The following is a 21,643-nucleotide window of genomic DNA, read 5'->3' as shown; positions in this document are numbered from 1 at the left end:
GCTCACACCTATAATCCCAGCACTTTGGGAGGCCAAGGCAGGTGGATCACCTGAGGTCAGAAGTTCGAGACCAGCCTGGCCAACGTGGCGAAACCCTGTCTCTACTAAAAATACAAAAATTAGCCAGGCGTGGTGGTGCGTGTCTGTAATCCCAGCTACTGAGGAGGCTGAGGCAGGAGAATCACTTGAACCCGATGGGGCAGAGATTGCAGCGAGCCAAGATTGCACCACTACACTCCAGCCTGGGCGACAGAGCAAGACTCCATCTCACAAAAAAAGAAAAAAAAAACTAACACTTCCAAAAGAAAACCTAGCAGCCAGGCACAGTGGCTCACTCCTGTAATCCCAACACTTTGAAGGCCAAGGAGGAAGGATCGCTTGAGCCCTGGAGTTCGAGACAAGCCTGGCCAATACATGAAGCCGTATCTCTACAAAAAATTTAAAAATTGGCGGGACATAGTGGCGCACACCTGTGGTTCCAGCTATCACAGAGGCTCAGGTAGGAGAAATAGCTTGAGCCCAGGAGGCTGACGCTGCAGCGAGTCATAATCACACCACTGCACTCCATTCTGGGCAATACGAGCAAGACCCTGTCTCAAAAAAATAAAAGAAAAGAAAACCCAGGAGAAAATCTTTGTAAGCATGGGTTAGGCAAAGATTTCTCAGCTGTAACACCAAAAGTGCAATCCATAAAAGAACAAATTGGTAAGGCAAACTTCATCAAAATGTAAAACTTCTACAAAAGATCCTAATAGAATTAAAAAATAAGCCACAGATTGAGAGAAACTCTTTGCAAAGCATATATTTGATAAAAGACTTGTTTCATATATATAAACACACACATACACACACACAGAGAGAGAACTCTCAAAATTCAACAAGAAAACAGCCCAATCTAAAAAGGGGCAAAGACTTAGATACTAGACCAAAAATAAAATACAAATGGCAAAAATCACATAAAACAATGGTCAACATTACTAGTCATGAGAAGAATATAATTAAAACCACAATGAGATATCACTACACACCCATCAGAATGATTTAAAAAAAAAAAAAAGGTGATAATACCAAATGCTGCCCAAGATGCAGAGAAACTGGGTAACTCATACACCTGCTGGTGGGAATGAAAACATTTGGCAGTTGTTTTTTTTTTTGGAAACAGAGCCTTGCTCTGTTGCCCAGGCTGGAGTGCAGTGGCACAGTCTCGGCGCATTGCAACCTCCGCCTCCTGGGTTCAAGTGATTTTTCATGCCTCAGCCTTCCAAGTAGCTGGGACTAACGCCTTGCATCATCATGCCTAGCTAATTTTTGTATTTTTAGTAGAGATGGGGTTTTGTCATGTTGCCCAGGCTGGTCTCGAACTCCTGGCCTCAAGTGATCTGCCTACCTCAGCCTCCCAAAGTGCTGGGATTACAGGTGTGAGCCACCACACGCAGCCAAAGTTTGGCAGTTTCTTATAAAACTAAATTCACAGATTGGAGGTCAGGAGGCATTTGTACTTCTGGGTATTTGTACCAGGAAAAAAATAACACATATTCACATACAAATCTGTACACAAATGTTCATAGCAATTTTCATAATAGCCAAAAACTGGAAACAACCCAAATGTCCTTCAAAGGGTAAACAATTAAACTGTAGTACATCTATATCATGGAATACTACTCAGCAATAAAACGGAACAAACTATTAATATACTCGACAACTTGGAAGGATTTCCAGGCAATGAGTGAAGAAAAAGCCAACCTCAAATGGTCACATAAGGCCTGGCACAGTGGCTCATAACTGTAATCCCAGCACTTCGGGAGGCTGAGTCGGGAGGAGAGCTTGAGCCCAGGAGTTCGAGGCTGCAGTGAGCCATAATCATGCCACTGTACTCCAGCCTTGGCAACCTAGTGAGACCCTGTCCCCCTAAACTCCCCCAAAAATGTTGCATAGTATATGACTCAATTTATGTAGCTAACATTTTCTTGAAATAATACTTTGGAGATGTAGAATAGATTAGTGGTTGCCAGGAATTTGAGACTGGGTTGGGGAGGAGGGAGGGAAATGGATGCGCTTATAAACAAGTTAGTGAGATGAAACAGTTCTCTATTTTTTTTAATTATTTTTTATTTTGAGACAGAGTCTCACTCTGTCACCCGGGCTAGAGTGAAATGGCCCAATCTTGGCTCGCTGCAACCCTCGTCTCCCAGGTTCAAGTGATTCTCCTGTCTCAGCCTCGCCAGTAGCTGAGATTACAGGCGCCCACCACCACACCCAGCTAATTTTTGTATTTTTAGTAGAGACAGGGTTTCACCATGTTGGCCAGGCTGGTCGCGAACTCCTGACCTCAGGTGATCCACCCGCCTCAGGCTCCCAAAGCGCTGGGATTACAGGCATGAGCCACCACACCCAGCCCAGTTCTGTATCTTGATCATGGTAGTAGTTACACTAATCTACATGTGATAAAACCGCAGAGAACTACACACATAAATACACACAAATCAGTGCATGTAAAATTGGTCACATCTGAGTTAGTTCAGTGGACTGTATCAATGTCATTTTCCTGGTCTCAATATTGTACTATAGTGATGCAAGATGTTATTGTTGGGAGAAACTGAGTAAAGGGTACACAGAACCTCTTTATATTTTATTTACAACTTCCTGTGGATCTACTATTTCAAAATAAAAAGTTTTTTTAAAATGGGTAAAAACCTTAAACAGACACTTAACCAAAAAAGATAAACAGACAGCAAATAAGCACATAAAAAGATGTTCAAGAGCATTAGTTATTTGGGAAATATAAACTAAACTTACAAAAGATACCACTACACACCTGTTAGAATGGCCAAAATTAAAAAGACTATCTAAACCTAATGTTGGTTAGGATGTCAAAATATGTATTTCCACCGCTAGCGGGAATTTAAAATGATATAACCACTTTGGAAAGCAGTTTGGCAGTTTCTTAAAAAATTAAATGTGGGCCAGGTGCTGTGGCTCACGCCTGCAATCCCAGCACTTTGGGAGGCTGAGGCAGGCGGATCATGAGGTCAGGAGATCAAGACCATCCTAGCTAACATGGTGAAACCCCATCTTTACTAAAAACACAAAAAATTAGCTGGACATGGTGGCGGGTGCCTGTAGTCCCAGCTACTCGGGAGGGTGAGGCAGGAGAATGGTGTGAACCTAGGGGGCGGAGCTTGCAGTGAGCCAAGATCACGCCACTGCACTCCAGCCTGGGCAACAGAGCTAGACTCCATCTCAAAAAAAAAAAAACAGTTAAATGTGCTGGGCACGGTGGCTCACACCTGTAATCCCAGCACTTTGGGAGGCCGAGGCAGGCAGATCACAAGGTCAGGAGATCAAGACCATCCTGGCCAACATGGTGAAACCCTGTCTCTACTAAAAATACAAAAATTAGCTGGGCATGGTGGCGTGTGCTGTAATACCAGCTACTCAGGAGGCTGAGGCAGGAGAACAGCTTGAACGAGGGAGCTGGGAAGTTGCAGTGAGCCGAGATTGCACCACTGCACTCCAGTCTGGTGACAGAGTGAGACTCCAGCCTGGTGACAGAGTGAGACTCCATCTCAAAAAAAAAAAAAAAAAGTTAAATGTACACCTACCAAATGACCCAATCATCATATTCTTACGTATTTACCCAAGGGAAAGGGAAAGATGTGTCCATACAAAGACAATACATGAATATTCATTGCTGCTTTATTCGTAACAGCCAACACCTGGAAACAATCCAAAAGTCCATCAATAGGTGAATGGATAAAACAAATTGTATTATACATACATAATGGCAACTACTCCCCAATAAAAATTAATGACCTACTGATAAACTCAATAACATGGACATATCTCAAAATAACGACGATAAGAAGCCAGCCCCCCACCCCCAAAAAAAGGGTACGTGCTTTACAATTCCACTTATATAACCATTCTAGTGTCTTCAATGGTTGTCTGGGAAAGGAAGAAAGGTGTATGGGAAAGGAGGGAGTGATAACAAAGGCACACAAACAAACTTCTTTTTGGAGTGGTGGATATGTCCACCATATAGAATCTGGTAAAAGTTTCATGGGTCTCCACATGTGTCAAAACTTAAACTGTACACTTTAAATATGTTGTTTATTAAATGTCAATTTTATCTCAATAAAGCTGTTTAAATAGATAAAACCCTTTTCTACCTTGGCTTTCCCTATACCATTCTCTGCATTGTCTAATTTAACTCTCTGACAGCATCTTCTCAGACTTCTCCTCTCCTTGCCATCCTTGCAATGCTGTCGTTTCCAGAGTTCTGTTCTTAGCCTCCTTTTCACATTCTAATCCATACTCTCTTGCAGTGACTTCATCCGTGCCCATTACTTCAACTATCATCAATATCTATAGATCAATAACTTTCAAATCTCTTTTGTGCAAGTTTCTCTTTTGAGCTCTACACTTATACTTCCACTTGCCTAATAAATCTACAGATGCTTCAAACTAGACATACACAAAACTGAACTCCTTTTTACTATATGCTCTCATAGCACTTTATACTTTCACTTTCATGACACTAATTACATTAATAATTAGACCATGCACTTCATGAGGGCAGGGGCCATGTCTTGTTCACCACTATTTCTACAGATCTTTCATAATAGCACATTTTATTAAAATGAATCACCTTTCTCCCTCCCCACCTCCAAAGCGGATTCTCCTACCACAATTGACCCAAACTAGAAAAACAGAAATAATCCTGCCTCCTTCCCTTTCCTTACTCAACAGATACCAGGTCCTATTGATTTCTTTCCTGTAAATCTATCTCAGCACTATTCCCACTTTGTCGTCTTCACTGCTCTACCCTTATCATTTCTCAAATACATATGTCCACCACCTCCATTCCTGTCTTCCTCAATCTATTACCCACAGTATAGCAGAGTGATGGAGCTACAAATCTGACATTTCTGCCCAATTTGAAATCCTTCAGTGGCTCCCTGCTATCTTCAAACTAAAATCCAAACTCCTCAATACAGTATAAGTCTCTCCCTCTCCAGCCACATCTGGACACGACAGAACCCCGATCTTCCACTTTCCAAATTAAAGAACCAAGCTCTTTAACCTGTCTTTGGGTGTGATAATCAACTGGCCTGAAATGTTATGTCCTCCCTTAGCCAGCTGGTGAACTCACCCCACTGGATCCCGCTCAACCGTACTCTTTTCTCTGACCTCTCTACTCAGAGTTACTCTGTGTCATTATACGCTCAGAGGGCCTTCTCTGTACCTCTATTATATTAATATTGTTGTAGTCATTTATATGTCCACTCCAACAGACTGAATTATATTTAATTTGCATTACAAGTATTTGGCACATAATAATATTGACACTTAACAAAACTTAATTAAAAGATTAAATGATTAGGCCGGGCGCGGTGGCTCAAGCCTGTAATCCCAGCACTTTGGGAGGCCGAGACGGGCGGATCACGAGGTCAGGAGATCGAGACCATCCTGGCGAACACGGTGAAACCCCGTCTCTACTAAAAAATACAAAAAACTAGCCGGGCGAGGTGGCGGGCGCCTGTGGTCCCAGCTACTCGGGAGGCTGAGGCAGGAGAATGGCGTAAGCCCGGGAGGCGGAGCTTGCAGTGAGCCGAGATCGCGCCACTGCACTCCAGCCTGGGCGACAGAGCGAGACTCCGTCTCAAAAAAAAAAAAAAAAAAAAAAAAAAGATTAAATGATTTAGTATATTTACCCACCTAATGGAAGGGGACTTTCTTGAGGTCCCTTCCAGCTCAATTACTCTAAGATCTCATACAATGTTCCTCTCTGGTTACTACTTTCTCTTCTACATATTCTTCTATTTTATCCTTTAACAACAGCTAGTTTCTTTCAGATTAGCCTTCAAAAGAGTGAAACAAAGCACTTTAAAAAGAATTTTGAGGGTGGCCATGGTGGCTCACACCTGTAATCCCAGTACATTGGGAGGCCGAGGTGGGAGGATTGCTCCAGCCCGGGAGTTTGAGACTGGCCTGGGCAACACAGAAAGACTTCGTCTCTATCAAAAATAATTTTTAAAAAGTAGCTGGGCGTGGTGGCAAGCACCTGTGGTTCGAGCTACTTGGGAGGCTGAGTTGAGGCTGCAGTGAGTTGTGATTGAGCCACTGAACTCCAGCCTGGGCAACAGAGTGAGACCCTGCCTCAAAATAAATTTTAAAAAATAAAATAAGCATTTTAAAAACACTTTACTATCTCAATTTTGACAAATCAGGATTTGACACGGTCTTTCTGCTTCTGTATGTCTGTATAATCATCAGATTCCACCTGAATCACACACAAAAAAATGAATTTTGTGTCCCAGATCTCTCACCCATCAGACACCAACCCCACTGTTATTAATCTGGGATCAATAGGCATACTTCTCTCTCTTTCTTGGCACCTCTATCAACTCCCATGCCCATCCCCAAGGACTCTGACAAAGCAAGAGAAAAAGCAAGTGCCAGAAAAAGTAATTGCATAGCAAAAGTCAGGTTTACATTATAAAGTCCCACAACTGGCTGGGCACAGTGGCTCAGGCCTATAATCCCAGCACTTTGGGAGGCCAAGGCGGGCGGATCACCTGAGGTAGAGAGTTCAAGACCAACCTATCCAACATGGTGAAACCTGTCTCTACTAAAAATACAAAAATTAGCTGGGCACAGTGGCACACATCTGTAATCCCAGCTACTCGGGAGGCTGAGGCAGAAGAATCACTTGAACCTGGGAGGCGGAAGTTGCAGTGAGCAGAGATGTGCCACTGTGCTCCAGTCTGGGTGACAGAGCGAGACTCTGTCTCAAAAAAAAAAAATTAGCTGGGCATGTGGTGCATACCTGTAATTCCAGCTACTTCAGCTACTTGGGAGGCTGAGGCATGAGAATCACCTGAACCCAGGAGGCAGAGGTTACACTCCAGCCTGGGCAATAGAGTGAGATTCTCTCTCAAAAAAAAAAAAAAAAAAAAAAAAGTCCCTCATCAATTGCTAGAATACCGTGGATAGTAAGCACAGACGATTCTTTTGGTTGACCCCCTCCCAGCATCCATTTTCTCTTCCTTCCTCCCTAACAGATTTTCTACCTTGTATCCACTCCTCTCCCAAGCAGCCTTGTGTTTTGGGAAAGCCAACCACATCCTCAGGCCAAGGCACAGGTCTGGTTGGCTAAGAATAATTCCACTCATCTCCCACGCAGCTTTGTGTTTTGGGGAAGCCAACCACATCCTCAGGCCAAGGCACAGGTCTGGTTGGCTAAGAATAATTCCACTCATCTTTACCAGTAACTAATTTAGGAAAGGGAATGTAACCCAGTTTTGGTCAATGAAATGCAAGGTTAAGTTTGCTGAAGGCTTCTGGAAAAGTCCTTTGTCACTCTTAAAAAGAAAACAGCTGTGTGAAGCTAGCATCTGTGTCTCCTTCCTTCCCCTCAGGAAATATCAATACAAATATAACTATGTTGCATATATTTAAACTAGAAAATTAAGAGTATTTTACTATTTCTTTCAAATAGTAATCAGATGATTAAAAAGTCAACAGTTCTAAAACCATGATCACCTAACATTTACTAGGTAACATGTATGACAAAACAGCTTTCTTGCCTTTGCTCTCAAAGGGAGAGTTCTGGTAAAACTCAGAGACAACTGGGTATGTATAAAAGAGAGAAAAATTCCAAAAGAGTACTGATCTTGAGAGAGAAGAATAAATAGCAGATGGCAAACTGGTCAAAACATGTGGCTATAGAAGGTAGAATAGTTTTGCTTGCATCCTAAATTCAATCAAATAAATAGTACTCATTTTTTTTTGAACATGTGAAAGCAAAATGTTAACCGTGATAAATGAAACTACCCTAACAATTGAGCATTTTTGAAATTCTGAATTTTTCCTCATTCAGGTTTAGGGCAATTTTGATGACAGATTTAAATGCTTTAAACTTTAAAAGCAAAACAGCCTGCAAGATGACAAATCAGACCCTAATCATGACAACATGGGGGGGATGGTGCCAAAGACAAAGGCCAATTTCTCCTTAGAGTAAACTGCCTCAAAACCTAAAACGGTATCACCTCTTGACCTCCAGATCCACAAAGCAGCAAAGAGAAAAGGCCCCAAAGAGCTAAATTTGGGCCTAGCACAGTTAGCAATATAGCAATACAGTACCCTCTATTGGTCTAACTGTATCACTGCTACCCTTTAAAATTTTCTAGAGCAGGCAGGAATAAGAAGTATCCCTCAAGTAGCTCTTTTGAGCGCGAAGCAGAAAATCTAGTCACAGGAACACGTGTAATTTGTAAGACATGACTCAGATATGTTTGATTCCATATGCCCAACATGACCCTTGCTTCACCATAGGAAAAACTAAGTATTTCTGTACTTAAACTCTTTCTGAGAATAGCAAGGCAAGAGGCAGGCATAGCAGAAAGGGCCCAAAATTTGAAGTCAGAAAACCAAGGTTCAAATCCCAGCTAATTCCACTTTCTAGATGGTCAAATCCATCTGCATTTCTGTTTCTCATGTATTAAATGGAAATAATACCTCTCTCTAGGTTATCATGAGATAATGCACATAAAAATACCTTGCACATAATAGGTACTCAATAACACCGGATTAAATATTTATCTAATGTATCACAAAAAGTTACAAAATGATCAAAATTATAGGTTGTGCAAAAAGAACTGTAGGATTCTCTTTGTTGTTGTTCTTGTTTTTAATCCACAAGAAGGAACTTTAGGCTTTTCAAGCAAAAATTAAGCAACTTACTGCAGAAGACCAAAGGACTAGGAGTCAGAAGTCCTGGATCTCTATTTTGATACTAACCCAGTTAAATGACCTTGGGCAGGTCAATTTGAATCTCAATTTCCTCTCCTGTAAAATAGAAGGACTGAATTAACTTGAAACTCTATGCTTTTTAACAATATCACACAATTAGCAACAGAAATGAATCTAGAATCCAGATCTAGTTCAGTACTACATCAAAATATCTGTAAGTTGTCTCACTAAAGAGAAAGTCTTTGGTGAACACGTTGATGGCAGATCAGGAAAATGGGTGGAAGGAAAGGTTTCACACTGGGACTGAAAAGAGATGAATAAAGGTGATGAGTTTGATGTACAAAGTAACAGATACAAAATGGCAGAGCACAAAAACTGTAAGGAGAGGCAAGTTACAGACAAAAAGGAGTGGGAATTGAAGATAACCTCAGCTATGACTTTCAGAACTGAATTAGAAGAAAATATAAAGAGAAAACTATTAATAAACAAATCCAAATGGAAGGAGACCAAGACTTTCGCCACAGGGCAGACAGAAAGGGGGAAATAAAAGTCATTTTCAGGAAGTGGCAAAATTTACCAGCCAATTAACCCAATAAATGGACAGCAATAAGCTAAGTCAATTTTTAAAGTTTAACGTATTAAAGAACTACAGACATGGGAAGTATGGTTTGAATAATAAGGACAACTCGATGCACTAACAGTTTGTTTTTGTTTTTTAAGAAACAGGTCTCCTTATGTTGTCCAGACTGGTCTAGAATCCCCAGGCTCAAGAGATACTTCCAAGTAGCTGGGACTAAAGGCACAGGTCACTGCACCCAGCTTCGATGTACTAACAGTTTCAATCAGAACCACGAAACCATCTCCAAGAGCTCTGTTTTTCAAACTGAAGGTACTAAGTGATCTGTCAGTGAGCTGTGACAAATTTTTTAATGTAATGAAAATGTCAGAGTAATGCCACGCAGTAAAACTAAACACTGTTCTACATGGAACATCTGTCTCAGTTTGTGTGTATAAACACGTATGTGTGTGTTGGGTTGAAACAAAATGTATTTCTTGCTCTGGCTCATGGTTAAGAGGTCTCAAAGGCCGGGTGAAGTAGCGCATGCCTATTAATTCCATCACTTCAGGAGGCCAAGGCTGGAGGATCGCTTGAATCCAGGAGTTTGAGACCACCTGGGGCAACACAGCAAGACCTCATCTCTACAAAAAATTTTAAAAATTAGCCAGGCATGGTGGCACACCTGTGGTCCCAGCTACTCAAGAAGCTGAGGTGGGTGGATCAATTGAGCCCAGGAGGTTGAGGCTGCAGGAAGCTGTGATCACAACACTGCACTCCAGGGTGGGCAACAGAGAAAGACCCTATCTCAAAAACAAAAGTCCCCAAAACTTTGTATAATGGAAGTTTTCAAATATACCTGAAGTACAGAGTCCCCATATACCTATCATCTTGCCTCAACAACTTCTAATCATCTTTTTTCTTGAGTGTTATTTGAACTACCTTTACAGACAGAAAGTGAAAACTATAAAGAAGTATTGATAGCAGAGGAGCTATCAAATTTCCTTAAACCTTTCATGTGCAATAAAAAATAAGTAAAATTTAGATTAAACTTTCTATATTTTCCCCAAAGATATTTTTTATGTAAAGGACAAGATTAAAACTTTAGTATTCAGCCAGGCGCGGTGGTTCACGCCTGTAATCCCAGCATTTTAGGAGGCCAAGCCAGGCAGATCACCTGAGGTTGGGAGTTTGAAACCAGTCTGACCAACATGGAGAAACCCCACCTCTACTAAAAATACAAAATTAGATGGGTGTGGTGGCATATGCCTGTAATCCCAGCTACTTGGGAGGCTGAGGCAGGAGAATCGCTTGAACCCAGGAGGCAGAGGTTGCGGTGAGTCGAGATCCCACCATTGCACCCCAGCCTGGGCAACAAGAGCAAAACTCCGTCTCAAAAAAAAAAACTTTAGTACTCAATATGATCTCACAAATGACAAGATGTGAAATACAAATTTCAGACCTTGTTTGTTCTAAAATGTTCACAAATAAAAAGAAATTATGTCTATTATTTTTGTTTCTACCAATTATTAAAAATGCAGATTAAAAATTTTAAACGATTAAAAATGTAGTCTTAAAATCATGAACAAGTTATCTAGCTTCCTTTCATCATGAATAAACTGAAAAGTTCATAGAAATGACAACATCAGACTGACAGATACAAGCAACATGATCAAACAAATTAAAACTTTATAAACAATTTCAAGCTCTTAAATTACTAGATAATAAATGGATTTTTCTAGCATCATATAGTTAATTAGAAAATATTTTTACAATGGAAAAGCATCTACTCAAAAGCATAAGATCAGTTTACTTCCTATTTATTTGTGCCACTAACTCACCCACCATCTCACTGTTAACACTACACAATCAAAGGGAGAAATGAGTTTTGTAAATCAGACATATCACGCTAATTTTTATTTTCTGTTAATTTGTTAAGCCAGTTTTTTTTAACTACAAACAACGAATCCTATTAACATCACAATGCTGTTTTAAAAAGTGAATATTTTTCCTATCCTAATCTAGTGCCTTAAAGAATTTGAAGAGCTTTCAAATGTCATTTTTTAAACTTTTTATTTTATGGAAATTTAGGAACATAAAGAACAGAGAATATTATTGTGAACCCCCACATACCCATCATCTAACTTCAACAATTTCTGAATGTCATTTTTTTCTAAAAGCCATTTTTATTTAACAATTTTTACTGAAAGATTTTTTAAAGCAATACTGAAAAATATTTACATTTAAGTACAACTCACAGTCTATTAAAGTGTTCTAGTCAGTGATTACCTTGATGAGAAAAAAACGCTTTTATAAATATTTTTACGTTTAATACAAATCAACTTACTGAAAAAGTTTTAAGAGAAAAGAATTAACCTGAATGTAATCCAATTTCAGAGCTCAAATAATCCTATTTTCTAATTAAATCAAACAGCAAAGCTGATGAAAATTAATAAATACAAAATTAACACAAAATTTTAAGACAATGAAAAACATATTTTAAAATGTAAAACTCTCACCTGCTGCTGTAACATAAGACATTCTGAAACTGTACATTACGTAGGAAAATGAAGCCTTCAGGTTACTTCTCTGGTATACCTGGGATATTCAGGCTTTCATAGACTTGTGGTTCCTTTTCACACGATTTTTTTTTTTTTGAGATGGAGTTTCACTCATTGCCCAGACTGGAGTGCAATGGCACGATCTCGGCTCACTGCAACCTCCGCCTCCCAGGGTTCAAGTGATTCTCCTGTCTCAGCCTCCCGAGTAGCTGGGATTACAACAGGTATGCGCTACCACACTCAGCTAATTTTGTATTTTTAGTAGAGGCGGGGTTTCTCGATGTTGGTCGGGCTGGTCTCGAACTCCTGCCTCGTGATCCGCCTGCCTCAGCCACTCAAAGTGCAGGGATTATAGGCGTAAGCCACCGTGCCCAGGCTTTTTTTTGTTGTTTTTTCTTTTTTGTTTTTGAGTTTTACTCTGTCCCCCAGGCTGGAGTGCAATGGTACCATCTCGGCTCATTGCAACCTCCACCTCCCGGGTTCAAGGAATTCTTCTGTCTCAGCCTCCCAAGTAGCTGGGATTACAAGCACCTGCCACCACACCTGGCTAATTTTTTATATTTTCAATAGAGACAGGGTTTCACCATGTTGGCCAGGCTGGTCTCAAACTCCTGACCTCAGGTGATCCACCCGCCTCAGCCTCCCAAAGTGCTGGGATTACAGGTGTGAGCCATCATGCCCAGGCTCACACATGAATATTAACTAATATTAACTAGAACTGTCCCAAAAGATTAACTTTCAGCTGTTGGTAAACTACCAATTCATAGCCTACGTTACTTAAATCTTAGAGCTCCAATTGCCAACAGGTGAAAGTCATACAATACAATTACGTAAACATTACTAGAAATGCAAAAATATATGCAGACCCACATTATGTTTCAGTTTAAATGATGGCTCTTAAAAAAGCTTGCTCCTGCTTGTGACTCTCCTAAGCCTACCTGAACAAACTCACTCCTCTTAAATTCCACTGTTACTTGAACCTCATATGGCATGCCTGGGCAAATTTGATGACTTGGATTTTGTTTTAGAAGCCAGGCCTACTGCCAACTCTGCTGTGTCTACTCCCTGACCCAGCAGGACAGCTTTAGACAACACCTTCCTTATTTATGTTACTGCTGTGAGCAAACTACTGCTTACTATCAAATGAGGCTCAACCTACTCAGGTTTCCTATCTTTTAAGAGTAATGTGGGCTGGGCGCGGTGGCTCAAGCCTGTAATCCCAGCACTTTGGGAGGCCGAGACGGGCGGATCACGAGGTCAGGAGATCGAGACCATTCTGGCTAACACGGTGAAAGCTCGTCTCTACTAAAAAATACAAAAAACTAGCCGGGCGAGGTGGCGGGCGCCTGTAGTCCCAGCTACTCGGGAGGCTGAGGCAGGAGAATGGTATAACCCGGGAGGCAGAGCTTGCAGTGAGCTGAGATCCGGCCACTGCACTCCAGCCTGGACGACAGAGCGAGAGTCCGTCTCAAAAAAAAAAAAAAAAACCAACAAGAGTAATGTGACTGCCTTCACTATATTATGGCTTCTTAAACCTCACCTCTTATTTAAAAGAAAACATTACCACACTGAACCATCTACTACTCAGCTAGCAATACGGAGAGGGAAATCAGTGACACAACTCATTAACTTCTCTTAAAAGGTCCCCATTTTATATACCACTATTTATGACTTTCTCTGAAGAAAAAGTAATACTACATTTTCTCACCAAAAATGTCCTTATGATTCCATTTCATTTAAAAAATAAATATAGAGCAAACCTCAAAAGCAGAATTTGGACTATGCCTTCGATAAAAATAAACACAATTTTAGGCAAAGTTTACTGGTTGCCAAAGAAAGGCAAGTCATTTTTTTTTTTTTTTTTTTTTTTTGAGACAGAGTCTCGCTCTGTCGCCCAGGCTGGAGTGCAGTGGCCGGATCTCAGCTCACTGCAAGCTCCGCCTCCTGGGTTCACGCCATTCTCCTGCCTCAGCCTCCCGAGTAGCTGGGACTACAGGCGCCCGCCACCTCGCCCGGCTAGTTTTTTGTATTTTTTAGTAGAGACGGGGTTTCACCGTGTTAGCCAGGATGGTCTCGATCTCCTGGGCAAGTCATTATTATAAGTTGATTCTACAGCTTACTCTAAATTATTATCTTGAACGCTTAAGATACAGGCCTTACTTAACCCCCACAACTTCTTGGCTATGTATATAATACCCAAGTTTTAACTTTTATATCACCTAATAAAACTACTACAGTATTACTTCTAATAGTTAAGAATATATGCCAAAATATCCTTTCTGGATTGGCAAATAGGAACACCTAAGAAAGTACAGGAACAGCTCTTGCAATGATGAACGTTTTTAACAAAAACATGACAATGAAATTTTTTCCTCGATTTTTCCCCATACTTGCTCAAACACATTTTTTCACTAATCTAGACCACAAAATTCTGCCAGTTACCCCCAGAAGCATCTTTGACACATCAGGAAATGTGTCAAAGAAACAGAGTATTATTCTTCCAAATGAAATGTTAAAATATTTACCATCGACTCAGTCGTCTAATACATATTCTCACTACAGAAAATGCTGACCTAAGGTATGAAAATAAAGCTACTAAGCAGCATCCAAAACCTCCTTCACAGTACCTAATGGGCTGTACAAACACACCATTAAATTTCTACAAGAAACCAAGCAACTTCCTCCTTTTCATACTGATTTAAATATCCAATTATATACTTAAATGTTCAGCAAATCAACCAACTTTCACACTGTACTAAGAACTTAATTCAAGAAAGTGGAAAAATATAATTAAAAGTGTATTACTTTCCATATTTGATAAAATATAAGAGGTAAGTAACATTTAAAAGACTGGAATTAAACAGATAAAAATGTCTTAAGACCAAATATTCTAACTCATGTAAGGTTTAAATTGCTGAATCTCTCATCTGCCCTAATCTCTTTTTTTCTTCTTTTTAAACTGCTACTGTTTGTAAATGCCCTACTGTCTCTCAATGTTTTAATTTAGCATGTGGAGAAAGGTCTAGGAAAGAGAAGGAAGTAAAAACTAGCCTGTGTGTGTGTGTGTGTGTGTGTTTAAAGAAATGTGTGTGTGTGTGTGTGTGTGTGTGTGTTTAAAGAAATGTTGGCCGGGCGCGGTGGCTCACGCCTGTAATCCCAACACTTTGAGAGGCGGAGGCAAGCGGATCACGAGGTCAGGAGATCGAGACTATCCTGGCTAACACGGTGAAACCCCGTCTCTACTAAAAATACAAAAAAAAAAAAAGTAGCCAGGCGTGGTGGCATTCGCCTGTTGTCCCAGCTGCTGGGGAGGCTGAGGCAGGAGAATGGCGTGAACCCTGGAGGCGGAGCTTGCAGTGAGCGGAGATTGCACCACTGCACTCCAGCCTGGGTGACAGAGCAAGACTCCATCTCAAAAAAAAGAGAAATGTTAGGGGGGAGTGTGTGTGCGTGTGTTTAAAAAATTTTTAGTTACCACCACTTAAATAGGACCAGGACTGTGCTAAGTGCTTTAAATACATTATCTCATTTACACAAGATAAAACAAAAACCTTGAATACAAATGATCAATAAACACTGAAAAGTGAGAAAATAAAATTATCTAAGAGACAGTAAACTGGATCAGATCTCCAAGCACTAAGCAAAGTAAAAACATTGTTGATTAAATTCTAGGACAATTTCTAGGAAAACTTCCTCAACTTGCCATATGAAAAAGTTGTATATTAAAGGAATATCTGAAAAAATTACACATATCTTATCATCGAGTAAACCTCTTACAAAAATACATATTGTAGCTAAGATATTTCTCCCCTTTGAAAAAACAGCAGTAGATAAGATACTACACATAGTATATAGCACATTCCTTCCAGTAACTCTCATTCAGGACTAGAAAGTCAATATTTAGTAATGAACCCTGAGAATGAAACTCTGAATTTGCAAAGTACAGATTATTATAACATCAAACTTAGAGATAAACAATCACTACGCTAAAATAGAGTACCAGAGGCTGCCCTTTATAATGGCAAATAATGTAAATGGAATACATTAAACAAGTGCCTATTTTAAATTTCCTATTTACTGCTGAGGTATATAATCTATTTAGAGTTACATATTAAGTAAAAGAATGTTTAAAAAAATAGTTTAGTTCATTTTTAACTGGAGAAATCAGAGACAGCACTGTCATATTATATTTTATATTTAAATATAAAATATATTTATATTTTAAATATTTTATATTATATTTTAAAAATATATTTTAAAAAATATATTTTAATTATATTTTAAATATAATTAAAACTTTTTAATTATATTTTATATATTTTAAATCTTATATTTTAAAAAAACAAGGTAGGCTGGTCTGATGGTAGTGAGTAATTAGAATGTATTAACATTAGTGTCACTAAAGTTGGTATACAACTCCCCACTGCTAAATGTGACTGTCTGAAAAAAAAAAAAGAAAGAAAGCTAAAGACTCTAGGGTCTTAAATTTTCTTTAATGGAAAAAAAAATCTCAAAATACCTCTGCAAATAACAGTCTTAAAAAGTCAGTCTTCAGTCACAAATGTATACAACATACAACATTATCAAGCATTATTAAGTCCATCTCACATCATCTAATTTGCACTTTACCAAGCTTGCTTAGGACATTCACTAAAATCATCCCTTGCCCTGTCCTCACTCTCTATCCAGTCACCTCACTATTTTTCAAAAATCTTTTCACTGTATGGAAATTTAGTTGTGATACAAGTACTCCCAAACCTTTAGAGATGTAAAACCACTGCAGCCCCAAATTACCAAGATGTAATTTATGGAACTCATCAATAAAAGCCAAAGAACTGAAACAACTCTCATCAATTTCCTTTACCACGAAAAAGCAGTGAGCAATGATTCAGAACTTAGGTGTTATTTATTCACTTATTTAACAAAATATTGGGACTGTGTGCAGTGGCTCACACCTGTAATCCCAGCATTTTGGGAGGCTGGAGTTCCAGAGTAGCCTGGGCAAGATAGTGAGACCTCCGTCTCTATTTAAAAATATATATATTGGGCCGGGTGTGGGGGCTCATGCCTGTAATTCCACCACTTTGGGAGGCTGAGGCAAGAGGATCACTTGAGGTCAGGAGTTTGAGACCAGCCTAGCCAACATGGTGAAACTCTATCTCTACTAAAAACACAAAAGGTAGCCAGGTGTGGTGGCACACGACTGTAGTCCCAACTACTCGGGAGGCAGAGGCGGGAGAATCACTTGAATCCTGGAGGTCTAGGCTGCAGTGAGCTGAAATCACGCCACTGCACTCCAGCCTGGGCGACAGGGCGAGACCCTGCCTCAAAAAAGAAAAAAAAAATACATATATATATATATTATATATGTAAAAGAACTGTGCTAGGCACTGATAATATAACTGAAAAAGATACAGACACTATATCTGACCTCAAGGAACTTCCATTCCAGTGAGGAAGAGAATCCAAAAATGAGTTCAGCAAACACACTGATACAACCCAGCAAGGATCTGAATTCTACCAACAATTTTATTCTTATTTTCCACATTACTGCATATATTATCCTAAAATCATTTCAGTGAATCCACTTTGTTCCTTCAAACTACATACTCATAATTATGCTTAGTAAAATGAAAACTTATTCTGTGAACAAATAATTCTGAAAACTTAGCTGTGAATATATAACACATCCTCAACAGAATTTCAAAATTAATTGCTATGTGTTCATAGCAGCACTATTCACAATAGCCAAAAGGCAGAAAAAGCCCAAATGTCCATCAATTGGTGAACAAATTGTGTTCCTTTATACACACACACACACACACACACACACGATGGAATATTATTCAGCCACAGAAAGGAATGAGGTAGTCAAACACAAAAGGTCACATATTATATTACCCTATTTACATAAAATATCCAGAAGAGGTACCATAGAGACAGATCCCAGACTGGTGGCTGCTACGGATTGGGAGGAGGGAAGGGAAAATATGGGGCAACTGTTTAATGGATACTGAGTTTTCTTTTGGATGAATAAAATGTTTTAGAAGTAGACAGAAGCAGTAGCTGCACAACACTGAATGCAGTAAATTGTTCACTTTAAGAAGGTTTGTTTTTTCATACGTATTTTGCCTTAATATTAAAAAAAACTTTTAAAAAATTACCGCTCAAAATATTTTAAAGTGGACTTTTTGTCACAAATAAAACTGCGGATGTTTACCTTTGGAAATTTCAGTTATAAATCAAGCTACAGATAACTCCTTTTAGACCTATTTTAATAGCAAAATGGCTTTTGTGTATGACAAAGATCATTAAAATTTTTTTCATAGCTTTGAAATGTTATTCAATATTTTGGTTGTATATACAATTCCTACTTATGTAGTCACTCAATTCCTTTACTATTCATATGTTTGGTTAACACCCTTATTGATCATATATTTGTATATAATGTGCTCTAATCAAGTTTGTGCCCAATAAAAGTTTGCTGACATCATCAACTGTTTCTCTCTTTTACAATAAAAATACTCAAGCTGTTTTTCTTTCAAGTCCCGATAATCTAGGTACAATTCAATGCTACACTCTTCACAAATGCCACTTTTCTTGTTTCTTCCTCTACTACAAAATGCATCACCATTCACAGATTTCCTAGTAGCACAGTTATTACTTGGACTATGTGTCTCCTCCAACTACTTCCCAAACTCCTTAAGGAGCCTCAGTCCTCTGCATCATCATCATAACACAACAAGGTCCGTAGGAGTGGTTCAACGTAATAGGTGCTCAAATTATGTGAATGGAATTGAAAATAAACGCAGCCAACACATAACTATTATAAATTATGTACTACAGTGAAAAAGACATCTAGCATATTAAGACTAAAAGGACCAATAAAATAAGTACCGCCTAGAGAATCCTCATGCCTCACGTTCAGGTATGTTTTGCAATGCAACTCTACAGAACAGTCTATTGAACATCAACATGAACATTAAGAAATTCACCTCACACCAGGCAAGAAAAAATATCTTACCCATTTCCTTTGCGAAGTTCGTATGCATATGTAACAGGGAAACTGAACTTAATGAACCACAGTATTCCAAACCAGGTCACAAAAGACCTCTAAGTCCCCAGTCATCCTGTTTCTATTTCCTGATTGGTCTGACCTGCAAGCATTATGGTGCCCAGCTTGCCCAATTCAAGATTTCCTTTAAAATATCTTCCAAGGAGAGGTTTTTCTTTAAATAAAAATCGACTTCTAGAACTTTCCAGGAAAATTATGAAAAAAGCAACCCGCGATTAAAAAAAAAAAAAAATCTTCCGGAACATTTTATTCAAGTAAGGAAATCGAGTCTCCAGAAAAGTCCCGTTACAGTTACACTTCGAATTAACTGTGGGTCATAAACTTGCACGAGTGGACGTTAACTCGAAAGCATTACTCTCCTAGCAAAGTAGATTTAAAGAAACATGTGCGTGATTTTTAGAGGGGTCCTACCGTTGAAAAATAAGCATCTTTCAAACGCACATTTCAAGAAACGACCTAGAATAGATGAAAAACCCAGTGTGCTAACAATTCACAGGGACAACATTTTCCTTGCAACACATTGGCAAAGCAGCAACAACCAGACGCCACTTGGGCAGCAGCCCGGACCCTGGGCCTCCAAACCCCGATCGTCCCGGAGTCGAGTTCCCCACTAGTTTGCTTCCAGCCAAGCCCGCCACCACTTCCACGTCGCAGCGACCCACACGCCTCCTCAGCGATTTAAATCCGTTTTTAACTCATCACACACACGCGCGCGCGCGCGCACACACACACAAGGGGTTATCGGTCTCCGGTCATCCAAGGGAACAGGGAGGGAGCGAGAGATCCTGCGAGCGAGAAGCGGGGTCGCTCCACGGTCCCGCCTGGCCCGGCACCCACCTGCAGGCCGCGAGCCCGGGGGCGGCGGCGCCGGCGCCCCGTCCTCGCCAAAGACGAGTTTGAAGTCGAGCTCGTCGTGGGCGCCACAGTTTGCAGTAGTCATCGGCGTGGCCCAGGGTGCTGCGGCTCTTCCTCAGGCAGCGGCGGCGGCGGCGGCGGCGGCGGCGGCGGCGGCAAGCGGCGGCAAGCGGCGGCAAGCGGCGGCAGCAGCTCTTTAACGCCGCTTCATGCCGGGCCGCGCGGGCCAAGAGGTCGCGACTCCACGGCAAACTTTCCGGGCGGGGCCCGGGACGCCGAGCGTTCCGTTCCGAGCTAGAAAGCTGGCCGCGCGCCGAGCAGCACCAGGAGCCGCAGCCGCCCGCCACCGGTGCCTAAGCCTCCACTGTCGCCTCAGCCAATATTCCCCGCCCCCCCAACAGTCGCCGCCACCGCCGCCGCGGGCGCGCTCTCGCGCCGTGCCGCGCGCCCGGCCCCGCCCCCTACGCGTGCCCGTCCGACCTGGCTGCCCATTGGCTACTAGTGCGGCGAACTGGCGCCGGGCCCCGCCCCCTCACAGGCCTATCGCGTAACTCGGTCTCCGCGAGAAGGAAGTCACGTGAACACCCAGCCCCGAAGAGCCCAGTTATTTCTCGGGAGTTGTAGTTGGTCTGCATTCCCTCGGCGATTCCTTCTAAATTAGACGAGAGAAGGCCGATAGCCTCTCTAATTGGATAGGGGACCACCACCGGCCAGTGGAGAAGACCTTTTTCCTCATTGGGCGGAGCTCATGTTCAAGAAGGGGTGCCGAAGCACTGAGGTTCTGGGTTCGGTGATGTGGGTGCGCATCGTGTTACTCCTGATGGCTGGCTTTAGGGAAGGCATTAGGGCCCCGCAGGGTTACCTGGACGCCGCCCACATCCTCATCCCCCCACCTCAACTTTAATGGCTGAGTCTCCAGAGGGCGGGGACCGGACCTAGTGTCCAGCTAGGTTGGGACGAAACCGAAGGAGGCAGGTTGCGCGACAAGTCCGGACTCTGAGCTCGCGGTCGCCGCAGGCCCACCCTCTGCGGGGCGGAGCCTGCGCTCCGGTGGCTGCGCCTTTGTCCCTACTAGCGGGCCCCCGCAGCTGCTCCCTAGACAGCGTGCGCGTTTGAGGCCTCGGCGAAGCCCAATGGGCAGGGCCTGTCCCTTGCTGGAAGTTGAGTAGATTGAGCGGGAGAGCCAGTTGTGAGCTCGTACCAATCACAGCTCTGTGATCTCTGTGTCCTGGTGCATATCCATGAAAGCGGGAGGGATGAAGCCGCCCAAATTGGGTGTCTGGCAGTGGAGAGGAAGTGACACTGCCTAAAGAACCGTTTTCGTGATCTGCCCCTCTCGAGCAAGCTAGCCTTCCCGAGATGGCTCAAGACGCCTCCTCCTGGGGTCTGGGATGAAGGCCGTCCTTGGGGACTGGGAGCCTGACTTGTTTACCTAGGGCTCCGCTGAGGCGCAAGGTGGACGGGGAGGTGAGAGAAGTGGGGTGACCGCTTCCCCCAGCTCCGTGCCCCAGGCACAAGGCCCACAGGGTATAGCATCCCTAGATGCGCTTTGCTGGAGGAACCCAGGGCTGTGTCTGAGGCTTGGGTACAGGTGCGTCCAAGAAGTGCTGCCCTCTCAGAGGATACAATAGGTTGTAAAAAAAAAAAAAAAGAGAGAGAGAGAGAAAACAAAAAAAAGAAATGCCGCTCTCACAAGGCCTACAGCACATTCCACACCGCCCACAAAAGCCAGTGGGAAGAGAGGGTAAAGGGAAGCTCCTTGCAGAGATCTCAATGTCTGGACAGACACTTGAGCTATCAGGGAGCCCTAGAGGGAGCCAAACTAGATGTTGGGTCAGGAAG

The 21,643-nt window shown here is 41.7% G+C and overlaps 1 protein-coding gene across 3 annotated transcripts in view; it reads right to left on the bottom strand.

Annotated features, from left to right (window-relative positions):
• The window catches only part of NFATC3 (nuclear factor of activated T cells 3), a 154,132-nt gene extending 133,931 nt beyond the window's left edge, over window positions 1–20,201 (bottom strand). For all 3 annotated transcript variants that reach the window (XM_025370212.1, XM_025370213.1, XM_025370210.1), the window contains exon 1: window positions 19,784–20,201. In XM_025370212.1, the coding sequence (XP_025225997.1) occupies window positions 19,784–19,886 (103 nt within the window). In that variant the 5' untranslated portion in view covers window positions 19,887–20,201. The remainder of the gene's footprint in view (window positions 1–19,783) is intronic.
• Between the last annotated feature and the right edge of the window lie 1,442 nt (window positions 20,202–21,643).

This window comes from Theropithecus gelada, chromosome 20, assembly GCF_003255815.1.
Source record: "Theropithecus gelada isolate Dixy chromosome 20, Tgel_1.0, whole genome shotgun sequence".
Taxonomy (NCBI): Eukaryota; Metazoa; Chordata; class Mammalia; order Primates; family Cercopithecidae; genus Theropithecus; species Theropithecus gelada.
The sequence above is the reverse complement of the archived record's forward strand: the minus strand, read 5'-3'. Positions and strand labels throughout refer to the sequence as shown.